Source organism: Alligator sinensis, unplaced genomic scaffold, assembly GCF_000455745.1.
Source record: "Alligator sinensis unplaced genomic scaffold, ASM45574v1 scaffold317_1, whole genome shotgun sequence".
Classification (NCBI taxonomy): Eukaryota; Metazoa; Chordata; order Crocodylia; family Alligatoridae; genus Alligator; species Alligator sinensis.
Window position 1 is genome coordinate 541,581 of NW_005842582.1, and position 11,483 is coordinate 553,063.

The 11,483-nt window shown below is 52.3% G+C and overlaps 1 protein-coding gene across 1 annotated transcript in view; it reads left to right on the top strand.

Annotated features, from left to right (window-relative positions):
- Nucleotides 1–11,483, top strand: part of SIDT1 (SID1 transmembrane family member 1) — a 64,992-nt gene that overhangs the window by 38,921 nt on the left and 14,588 nt on the right. The window contains exons 8-14 of the mRNA XM_025214444.1: nucleotides 2,190–2,261; nucleotides 2,625–2,718; nucleotides 3,921–3,964; nucleotides 6,952–7,023; nucleotides 8,943–9,091; nucleotides 9,631–9,704; nucleotides 10,660–10,726. Of these exons, the coding sequence (XP_025070229.1) occupies nucleotides 2,190–2,261; nucleotides 2,625–2,718; nucleotides 3,921–3,964; nucleotides 6,952–7,023; nucleotides 8,943–9,091; nucleotides 9,631–9,704; nucleotides 10,660–10,726 (572 nt within the window). The remainder of the gene's footprint in view (nucleotides 1–2,189; nucleotides 2,262–2,624; nucleotides 2,719–3,920; nucleotides 3,965–6,951; nucleotides 7,024–8,942; nucleotides 9,092–9,630; nucleotides 9,705–10,659; nucleotides 10,727–11,483) is intronic.

The window sequence follows — 11,483 nt, forward strand, 5'->3', positions numbered from 1 at the left end:
GATGGGCATATTGGGTTGATTGTTATTTTAATGTCAGCAGTGTGCCTGGTGCTGTATACGATGCTTCTCTAAGGGCAAACTGTAGCCCAGTCTAAGAGTGAAGAAATAGTATGTGCAGAGGGCAAAGGGATGTAGGGGCAGCGGTGAGGCCTTACTTTTCCTGATGATTATTATAGGTGTCCTTCTGGCAGGCACCCAGAAAGGAGGCGAGTGCAGAATGGGGATCTGAATATTGAGAGTATGGCAGTTGGCATGGGGTGCAGAAAGAGGGGGAGGGCAGGAAAAGGCTCTAGGGTGAGAGTGGGAGAAGGAAGTGAACATCAGGGGCACCAGTTTGCAAGCCCTGGGGCGGAGAGAGCTGAGAGTAATAGAGTACTAGGTGGTGTGTAGAGTTTTGAGGCATTTTAAATGTAATACCATGAGCAGGAGGAAGCCAGTGGTAGCTTAAAGAGAGGTCTAGCAGGGCCTAAGCGACTGAGAAGGTGATCTTGGAGGAAGTCTGAAAGAGAGGCTCCAGCCAAGCTGGTTACAGCTCCATCCTCTCCTCCAGTGCCATCCTCCCACTTGCAGGAAGAGGGGTCCCTGTCTCACAGCTCTTTCCCAGAGGTGACCCAGGGCTATGGGAGCAGAGGAAGCAGTGGTCACCTGAGGGAGGCCAGGATTGAGTGCTGTGGGGGAGAGGTTCTGGCAGGGTGACAGGAGATGGTGGCAGTGATGAAGGATCTTCGTGTTGGAGAGAGCCCTCTGGGAGCTGTGCTCAACTAGGGAAAGTCCAGGGAGAAGGCTTGTTGGAAGAAGAGGTGGCTTAACCAGGGTCAGAGGTGGCCAAGGGCCATGGTGGGACCTCTGTGTGAAAGACAAAGCCCTTCGGGGTGAATGTGGGGAGGAAAGGCGCTGGTTTTGACAATGAAGTGTTGGATGCACTGTCAAGGTGCCAGATGGGAGGAGGGTGTAATGTAGAGGTGGGTTTGAGGAGAAGGGGAGCCAGGTCTCATGAGAACAAGAGGACAGAGAAATGAGGAGGAGGGTCAACATGAGTGACAACATGGTGGAGAGACAGTGCACACCTTGTGTGTGTTGTGCAAAGACTGCAGCTGATGGGAGTGGTAATGAACATGGAGGGGAGGAGATGTGTCCTGATCACAGGCATCCTCCGCATTCCCCACTTTGGGTTAAACAGGATCTGTGCATGTTTTCTGATGTATTTACATGGCCCAAGCTCCTGGCTGTGCTCCTAAGCCCTGCATTACCATGGAAGGTAAGAATTGTTCAGATAGGCAGGGGGCCCAGCTATACAAGCAGAAAGTCAGCCAGTCAGAAATAATGACAATCAACTCGGCCTCAAGTCGGCAGTTCCAGGAGACCCATCTCTTATTCAGACTAATTGGAGAACATGCTCCTTTTTGTTATGCCACCTCAGCCTGTGGGTGCAGCCCAGGTCCCTAATAACCTTCTTTTCTGGGAAAGCATAAAATACCCTAATGGTCGCTCTGCCTCAGCCTCCTCAGGCTGGAAGTACCTATGTGCATCTTGCAAGAGGTAACCGAACACCCAGGAGAGCTGCTAGCTAACAGTCAAGCAGGGAAACATTTGTCTCCATGGAGATCCACAGCTCAATCCAGACCAGTGTTTTTTGTCCTTAGCGTGACACAAAAATTCCTCACAGAGAGAGAGGTCAGGCTGATGCCAGCAGTCTGCTTAGATTCCCCAGGCTTTCCCCACCCAGGGCAGGGCTGCTGGGTAACTGCATATTGTAGCACCTTGTGTTTCCTTGCAGTTCTTTTCCTTGTGCAGCTCCTCACATGTTGCCATGCAGGTGAAAAGCAGTGACCAGCGCATAGTGGAGAGTGGCAACTAAGTGACCCAACGCTGCAGAACAATCCCAGTGGGCTGATCTCAGGGAGAGGCAGGGTTGGCTTATACTTTCGTCTCAGCCAGTCAAAACCCTTAGCAGCATAGTAAAGGTCCAAGCACAGCTTTCTAGAGGAAAGATGTAGGCAGTGGGTAGAGCAAGAACTCTTGGGAAGAGAGTTCTAGCCAGGCCTGTGGCTTCACCACACACTCTTTTATTGACCTCACCAGGATTTTAGCTTCACTTACTTGGAAATGAGGATGTGAGAGAATGATGCTGGCTCTGGCCATTGAACGATGCCTGGGGTAGTTAACTGAGTGCACCTTCCTTCTTACAGACAAGGGCAACCACACCTGGAACCTGCAAAGGACAAAACACCTTCAAGTGACCATTGTGCCCTCCATTCCAGGTGAGTACATGGGATTGTGGGAGCACCTGGCGGTGCTCCAGCATTCGCTTTCCTGGGCAGGAAACATTCCAGGAGCCCTGGGGAAGGTAGGGAACTCCCACCTGCACTGCAGCCCCAGAGGGAGGCACAGCTAGCAACTGTGTAGGACTTCCAGCTGCAGGAATGGGGGGCAGGCTGTCTGGGCAGGGGAGGTGCTCGCATCTTCTGCAAGGAGGGCGCCTGGGGGCAGGAGCATTGGGCATGGAAGAGCGAGTCAGCAGGAGGTGCTGCAGGGGATGAGGTCAAGGGCATTCGCTGGAAGGGAGCCATGTATTTATTTTTTTTCCCCTGGTACATGACTGTCCACCTATCCTCTTCCCTCAGAGTCTGTTTATGTGCAGGCCATGCTCTTCAGCTTCCTGAGCTTCCTCTCCTTCTATGTGGGTGCACTGATGGTTGCCTGTATGCACTATGTCAGGTAGGTAGGCTGTCTTGACAGTGGCGGCATTTGGGCTAAGTTTCCATTTCTCCTTAATCTTCAGGATCCAGGAAATCCAGGGCAGAGACCTCCAGACTCTGAGGCACCAAGGTGCAGGTCAGGCCAGGCACTGCATCAACCTGATTGCCTGGTTTCCTGATCCCCTCCTGTCCTGTGCTTCCTTCGCTGGGGTCCCTGATCTGCCCTGAGGGGACGAGCCTACCTCTGAAATAGCAGGATGAGGCAGCATCTGTGGCTAACAGGTTGCTCTGGAGGCAGGGTCAATCCCTCTTTGGTCATTCCAGCATTTGCCATTGGTCCTTCCTCCCCCTCCCTTCCTCTTCATCTGCTGGCAGTGGCTGTGGCATCTGCAGGCTGTGGTTTAGCCTGTATCCCCATCCATCCTACCCCAGACTGCATGCCCCTGTGTCCTGCAAGGGTGAGCAGGGCTGCGGGAAGCCTGTCATTGTCTCCAAGGAGCTCCCAGCAGTGAGACTCCCCCTGTGCCTGTTCTCTCAGGAGTATAGTTCATCTAAAGGCAACATGCTTGTTAGGCAGGACTATGCAAGGAGCCTCATGGTGTCTGCAGAAGCAGACTCTCTGTTCCAGGCCACAGAGGCTTAGCAGTGAATTGTGCATCTCTTGGCATATGCACAGGGGTGAGTTGTACCCTCTTCTCCAGTACTGGGGGTTGGTCACAGTCAGAGAACTCTGGGCAAGTGGTGTGACCTGTCCATTTCTGTGCACTGTCTCCTGTGCACCAGCCTGATATGGCAGTGCTTTTGTAGTTATTCAAGTGGATGTTGGTGTGTTCATTTCCCAGAGTGTGGCAAGCTTGGCAGCTGAAGGCCATCAGCCAGGTTCTCCCAGCTCTCGGGACCAAATGGCATGAATTGGCCAGACTGGATTAGGTCACTGGTCACGCTTCTGGCTGTGGCTAGCTGATGTGTCAGAGGAAATGGGATCACCTGCCCCTGGTTCCTCTGTCTCATGATGCTCTGCTGGGAGCAGAAATGTAGGTGGTAGGAGATCAGGCTACTCTCAGCTTAGTGCTGAACATCTAGTATTTGTCTTTTGAAGGGCTGTACAGTGCTGGCCTTTGGCTTTTGAGAAGCTGCAACCTGCAATGGCTGGTGATTGGAAATGGGGGCAATGGGAAGGGCTGACTGAGTTTTTAGGGTATTGTCTGTGCTTGTTTCCAGGGCTTGGAGGAAGACGTCAGCTGAGAGGTACAGCCCCGATGATGGTAAGCTCCTGGGGACTCCCAGCCAGACAGGACAAAGGGTATAGTCCCTTTTGTCCCATTTGCCTTGAGTCTGTTTCAACCTGCTTCCTCTTCTGCCTCTCCCAGGGTCTTATTATTCTTGAGGGTGAATGCTGGAATTGGCAACAGATGCTGGAATTCTCAGTTTAAGTGAGCTCCCCCTGTCTGCTCCTACCTTGACTCAGTTTGGGGGAAGCAGTTTGAGGGAAGGCTTTTCAAACACTGGGCTCCAGAGGAAGTGCGTGGATGTTGGGGATGGTTATCAGGAACTCCACTGCATTTTGTTTCACAGATTTACATAATTAAAATGCACCAGGTAGAGAGGAATGCCCTTAACCCCAAGGCTGAGTCACCTGTTCTTTTTTGAACAGGTATTTTTAGTAGTTTATACCAGCCCCAGGCAGGTGTCTTGCATGCTGGGATTCTTCCTGCCTGAGCTGACCTTGGGGCGAGCTCTCTTCAAGGGTGGGGTTGAGGATATAAGTGAGTAGATGACTGACTAGTTCAGCCCAGTGGTGTTTGCATTATGTATTGGACACTGGGTCCAATATGCTTTCTGCTGCACTCATGCTACAGTTTTCGTCTGAAAAAGAACTGCATTGTAGGCATCACCAGAGGGGGAGAGGGAGGCTTGAGCAGGCTGGAGGCAGGTGGGTAGTTTGGGTTTCTGGCACCTGGGGAGGTATGGGAGGCTGTTTTAAAAACTGAGTGCCTGGGAAGCAGGGGAAGCCTTAGGTCTCTTTCTGCTCCCCTCTCAAGTGTAGCTTAAATTTGGGCAGTGGAAGGAGCTTGAATTACATGTCTTCCCTCCTCTTTCCCCCCCAACAAACCTGACTCTCCCCTACCCTGATACCTTTCTGATGGATTACACCACAAATGCAGCTGGATGTTTCACAGCAAAGCAATCAGCAATGAACCATTTTGCAGTTTGGCATTGCCAGGGCTCAGTGCTGAGACTCACGTTAGATGAATGGGGGTGATTCACTGTTCACAGTTGCTATTTTGGGCTCTCTGCCTGCCTTGCTGCATTACACAGGCTCTTATCACATCTGGAACGTTTTCTTCATGCCTGTCAGGGGAGGAGATAAAATGTGCGGGACGGCGACTCTGTTCCCAGGGCACAAGGCATGTGGCATGGGCAGTGTGAGAGGGCACAGAGTTGGAGGTGTGGTGGTAGTCACTATGAGTGAGAGTGCCATCACCCAGGTGGAGTTCAGGCAGTCAGAGCAGAATCTGACTTGGGCTCCAGAGGCTGCTGAAAGGGCTAAGGAGTCATCTGCTGAGTGCAAGAAGCCAGGACCTCAGTGGGGTGACAGGGCAGCTCCCATTAAGGTGGATCCTGGAGAAATGTTTGCTTGTGCTTTCTGTGCTGGAGGCAGTGCCCTGGCAGCACCTGGGGTGCTCTAGATGTGCAGGTGCTGAGTTCCCTCAGGGAAGCTGATACCTAAGCACTGGGGCAGGACGGGAGAGTCATCTTTGCTGCCTGCAGCACTGCTAGTGAAGCCAGGGTACACAGATACCCTCCAGCTGTGCCACATGCAGTATATGGCTGGCTCCCAGGGAGCTGGATTGAGGGAGAGTCCCACACCTCTCTGCCCTTCCAGCAAGAGGTTTTCTCCTCCTGCTCTCTCTCTGCTCCCAAGTTGCCCTCTTCTGCCTGCCTATCTTGACCTCCCCCATCTTGTTTCCTCCTGTTTCCTAGACTGCCCTCTGTACTGTTCTCTTCTTTCGTCCCCAGCTGGCCCTACAGCCCCTTATGCCTCTGTGCCACTCTGTTCCCCTCTTCTCTCCCCTGGACTGTAGGAGTTTGCCAGGCCAGGAGCTGCTCCATCCTGAGTGCCATTACTCCCTGGGATGTACGATTAGTTGAACTCTGCACGGGGTGGTACATGTGTCTGACATTACAATTTGTACCTCCTGGAACAGCCTGTCCCTCCCTCCCATTCCCCCATGGCATTGCCCAGACACTCCCCACCTCTTGCCTGCTCTACACCCTCCCTCCCCACTGGACTTTCCCTCCATTCTGTTTTGCTCTCCTGCCCACAGGGCACCCCCTTCTTATTGTCCTCCCCTCCTTGCCCATTCATCTTCCCTCTGCACCCCTTGTCCCCTTTCCTGAGTGAGCCACCCACCCCTTTTTCCTCACCCCCAAATATCCTGAAGCTCCTGTCCGCCCACTCCCCCAACACCCTTTCTCTCCATGTCCTGCCTCCAAGCTGTTTGCTATACTTATGGGCCCTGCCTTCTCAGTGCCCTATGGCAGAGTAGCAGATCTGAGGGAACCTGTGGCTCAGTTCTGTCACCTGGCATGCCACACCCAGCAAAGGAAATGATGAGCCACAGGGCAGACGGGCACCTGAGGGGCTGACTCATGCATGCTCTAGGTAGGAAGCAGGGCTGAAACTGGGAGGAGAGCCTATGGCCTAGCCAGCCCTGGGGTGCTCGGTGTTACTGCTTTCTCTCCCTCATGCTGGGTCATGCCTTGGTCTACCATCACAAAGCCCTTCACACCCCTCTCCTGAATTACCGGTAATGATCATACATTAGATATAGAGCTTGGTAGTGCAAAGTGGCGTGTGTGCGCATGAACACACACACACGCGCACGCACAAAATTAGTGACTGTACATTAGGCAGGTAGGTTAGTAGTGCAAAGCACATGTACATGCGCGTGCACCCCTCCTCCCCCCTCTTCTGAATGACTGTACATTAGACCAGAAGATTGGTAGCACAAAGCAAGGTCTGAACCTAGAGCGGAGGAACTCCATGCCATTTGGGAGTGGGAGAGGCTGAGGCATGCTCTACTCCAGATGCAGGGGGCACAAAACAGGAGCAAGAACCATAAAATATGTCTCATCCAAGAGCAGTGAAAACAACTGCCCATCTGCAGACCAAGTTGGGTGGGGGAAGGGAGCATGGATATGGCAGCTTCATTGTGGGTAGTAGGCCACTTCCTTGTTTTCCTTGCAGGATCTAGGACCATGGCTGCATCGCGTCCTATCACAGCAGGCACGCCTGAGGGAAGCAGCTACGGTGCTATTGGTACGGAGCATGCTGGATTTGGGCACTGAGGCCTGGGCAAAGGAACTGAGATATTTTCACAGAGGTTGAAGCTAGATGGGGCTGCCAGATCCCCTCCCTCTGTTGAACCAGGGTGTCTAAGCCATTCCTTAGTCACTCCTGTATCGAGCCCAGTGACTGGGTCAATCCAGGACATTTTGGTCCTTGGGAAACTAAACTGCAGAGCGTGGGAGAGGCTTGGTGCCAGGAATTGATGGTGCCAGCAGGGGATCTGCATCATGCCCCATGCTGTAGAACAGTGGTTTTTAACCTGTGGTCTGCAGATCCCTGTGGGGTCTAAGGGGTCCGCGAAAGATGACTGTGATCAATCAAAAGTATGTGAATACCCGCACTTACAATTCGATGGGGTCTGCACCTCCATTTGCATTTTTAGGGATCTCCAAATGAAAAAAGGTTGAAAACAACTGGCTTAGAGTGAGATCCTTCCAGCCTGACTGATGCTGATGTGATGAGGGAGGTGGGAGGAAATTCTTCCTGACCCCAGCCCAACCATCGGTCTGCCCCTGAGCAAGATGCACCTGCTAGTCCCGAGGGGAGGTTTTCTGCGCAGTGTGCTCAGGGTGTCAGCAGTCCCCAAGGTCCCTGCAGTGGTGAAGAGTTGAGGAGAGGGAGGCTTCTGTGATCCTAGCAAGTGAACTACACCCACACTACAGAGTAAGGTGAAGCCCAAGGTCCTTGCCAGCCTAGAGAAAAATTCCTGCCTGGACCCAAAGTTAGTGCTCAGTCTGCTCCTGGAAGCATGAGCAAGTCACATCAGCTACGTGGAAGACCCCAGGATTTGTCTCTTCTCAGGGGTCTCTGGCATGGACCCAGGGCCTGTGCAACCCCCACTTCAGTGCAGGGAGGAAGGCAAAGTGCAGGCTTAAGGGCAGCAGGGACCCAAGCTCCTTTCTCCCTAAGCACAGTTTCCCTAGTCTCCTTGCCACTGTCAGGTCCATGGGAGCTGTATTGTGTGGCTGCTTCTGCTGGGCCAGTCCTTGTTGCCATAGAAGGACCATTGCTAAGCCCTGCAAAGCCCAGGCCTGTTAAGGGCGTGCTCCACTCTAGACCTCCCACTTCTCACTGCTAAAGGATTAAAACACAGTGTCCTGGGTCTTCTACATGGCAGCTTGGAGTTGGCCAAGGCATTCAGCCCAAGGGGGTTGAATGGATATGGAAGAGACGGTGACTGTATTTTCTTGCAGCAGAGCATGGTATGTTTAAACCATGCTTATGGTGCAACAATTACCCCAGCCCAGGCCTGCAGGGAGTGGTGTGCTTTATAAATGCCACTGATTTCCTGACAGGATGTGACATGTGCAGAGTTTTCAGTGGGCTGCAGAGGGATTTGGACCCAAGGCTGGGAACTGGGGTAGGGTCAGAGACTCAGGCTTTCACACAGGCTATCTGACCCTTGTCCGGGATCATCCTGGATCCATTCAGATATTTGGGCAATAAAGAAGGGCCCCTTAAGACCCTCTTACGGCGAGTGAGAGGCCTTTCCCTGCTGTCTTCTGCTTCTTCAACCCCCCATCAGCATACCCCATCCATGCCCTACATGAATCTGCATATAGGGCATGGATGGGGCTGAGACAAGCCAACTGAAGATGGTGCATGGGACCATCCATGTCCCCATCTGCTTCAGGTAGTCTGCTTAGGCCAGGGGTGTGAAACAAGGCATGTATCTAATTCTGTCCTGTTATTAGTGAGAGAGAGAGAAGTAAGATGCTGGGGAGAGCAGGGGCAGCTCCATGAGCGCGTACATGAGGTTCTTAGAGAGGACATTCTTATCCCAGGGAGCTGGAGTGGTGAGTTCCCCCAGCAGGAGATCTGGATGTGGTAGATGCTTTCACGTTCCTCCCTTTCGACCTTAACAGAAACCTTTCGTCCTTTGTCTCCAGATGAGTCAAGCTCCAGTGGTGGCCAACAGATGTCTTCCCCAGAGCATGGGCTTCGGCGTGGTTCTGACACAGACAGCTCTGTGGAGGAGGAGAGTGACTTTGACACCATGCCGGAAATCGAGAGTGATAAGAACGTCATTCGCACCAAGGTACTGTGGGCACTGCCTTCTGGTCCCATGTGCTGTATGAGGTGGGGTGGAGGTATCAGGTCCAGGACTCCGGTGATTCGCTGCCTTTGCTGTTCTTTAAAGGACAGATTAATTGTGTTTTATGTAATAAAGATTCTGATTGACACTTCACAGTCTTCCCAAGCCCAGGATATTCCCTGAGTGCTTTGGGGAAAAGGTACTGCTTAAGTGAGATTGAGCAATTCTGTCCAGACACAAGAGCAAGGGGGGAAGTGCAGCCAGGAAGGCTGAGAAAGCACCTAGATGAGATGGCAGGAAGCAGGTGAAGGCCAACCCTAACATCTATGAATCTATGAAAGAGTCCAAAAAGACACCAGTGAAAAGAGCAGAGAAGACAAGGAGCAAAGTGACTGATACATAAAATCTCTGCTCTGAGCTGTCAGTCTGTGGGAGATGCCCTCAACCTGTATTGCCACAGCCCATCCACAATTCCTAAAAGTTTCCTTTTCACTCGCGACTTCTCTCTTCCTCTCTCTTTCCTGTACTATATGGGATTGCAGATGTTTCTCTATCTGTCAGACTTGTCCAGGAAGGACCGGCGAATTGTCAGCAAAAAGTACAAGATTTATTTCTGGTGAGTAGAGGGGAGGTGGGCAGTACTACAGTCTCTCCTTTGGGGAGTCTTTCCCTTTTCACCCTTAAATGTGGCTCCCAAATCCCACTCTTGAAGGCCCATTTAGAGCCTTTCTGGGCCCTGTTTTAGTGCCTAGAGTCCTGTTCACCCTGGCTTGGACATGTCTGTGTGTTGTGCCTGAGCCAGTGCTCACATTTTCATTTCCTCACACTGCTTCGTACCATCTGAAGGCAAGGGCAAGAGAGGCTGTTTGGGCAGTCCAGGGAACCATTTGCCTTGGCCTTGTTGCACCTCATCAAAATTTACTGGCTTGTACCATAATTGCGAGGGGAACAAGTGACTGAAGCTTGGGCCTGGCAGCTCCATAGCGCCTGACTTTTCACCACCCCCTACTCATACCTGTCCCTAAACTTGTATGCTTTCCTTAATGGGCTGGAGCTGGGGAGAGGTCAGCTGAACAGCAACAAGGAAGCTGGATTTATGAAAGAGCAGCATGGATATTTCAATACTAAGGGACAAATATGAAACACTTCTGTCCAGCCTTAGTCAGCCCCTGCCTTGGGGGCTGGTGTCAGTACAGAAAGGAGATGGTGAAGGACTCCTGGTGAAGGCTGAGGGGAAGGGGCTTATACCCTTGAGTTCATTGGCAGATGCACCTAATGCCAGATGAAAGCCCCCTATTTCACTTCTGGATGTCTCCATCTGCCTTCACATTGCTAGCCCCATTTTGCAAATGGGAGCTGATTCAAAGGGGATACTCCCTTATTCAGGAAGGCACTGAAATGAAGCAGGCCAAAGAACCTAGGAGTTCTACCTCCCCTTGTGCAACTGGGCCCCATGATGCTCTCCTTGTGAGAGCAGTTTGGGAGTCAGACTGGAAAGAGCCCCAGTGGAGGCCTGGGGCGGGAGCTGGCTGGGTTGCCACAGGTGATGACTGTGTTCTTGCCCTCTACAGGAACATCATCACCATTGCTGTGTTCTACGCGCTGCCTGTGGTCCAGCTGGTCATCACCTACCAGACAGTGAGTACTTTCATCTGTATCCTTAGCCTGGCCATCTGCTTCTCCTTCCTAAATGCCTCTTGGGGTCGTGCGTTACCAAGATAGCAGAAGCAGTTCAGGCGACTGCAGGCTCCAGCAGTGTGCCCAAGGGCTGAATGATTTCCAAGTCACATGGTGCTTTCTGTATCTGCCCAACTCTTGTCCCTAAACCCAGCAGTCACCACCATGAGCTGTGGAGAAGGCAGGGCTGGGACTGACACACTTGGGCCTGCTGCTGTCTGCACTGAGTGGTGAACTCAGCCATTCTCCCAACCTGTCCAGCATGTGGCTCTGGCTTCCCATCTACAGCCTGTTGGTTTGCTATGAGGGAGACTGGGCTTCTCCTAACCCCTGAACCAGTTCCTGTTTCTGTCTGTCCTGGCTAGGGCTCTCTGTTATCTTATGTAGCCCTTTTAGCCCTCACTTTCAAAAGCCTTCCAGCCTCCAGAAGGTTTTTGTGCATTTGTGTTCGCGCGTGTGTGTGTGTGTGTGTGTGTGTGTGTGTGTGTGTGCGCGCGCGCGCATGTGGAGTACTGTGGAGAGACTGGTGAGCTGCGTGAGTGTTGCATTTTGCTTTGAAGGCACTGTGGATCTGCCACCAGGCATGAGCTCCTCGTTCAGGGGAAAAATTCATCACTTTTCACACACAAGAGTCATGCATGTGAAACAGTTTCCTTGTTTCAATGCACAGGGCTCAGCAGTGAGCATGTCTTCTCTGCGGTGTGCTTTGTGGCACTCT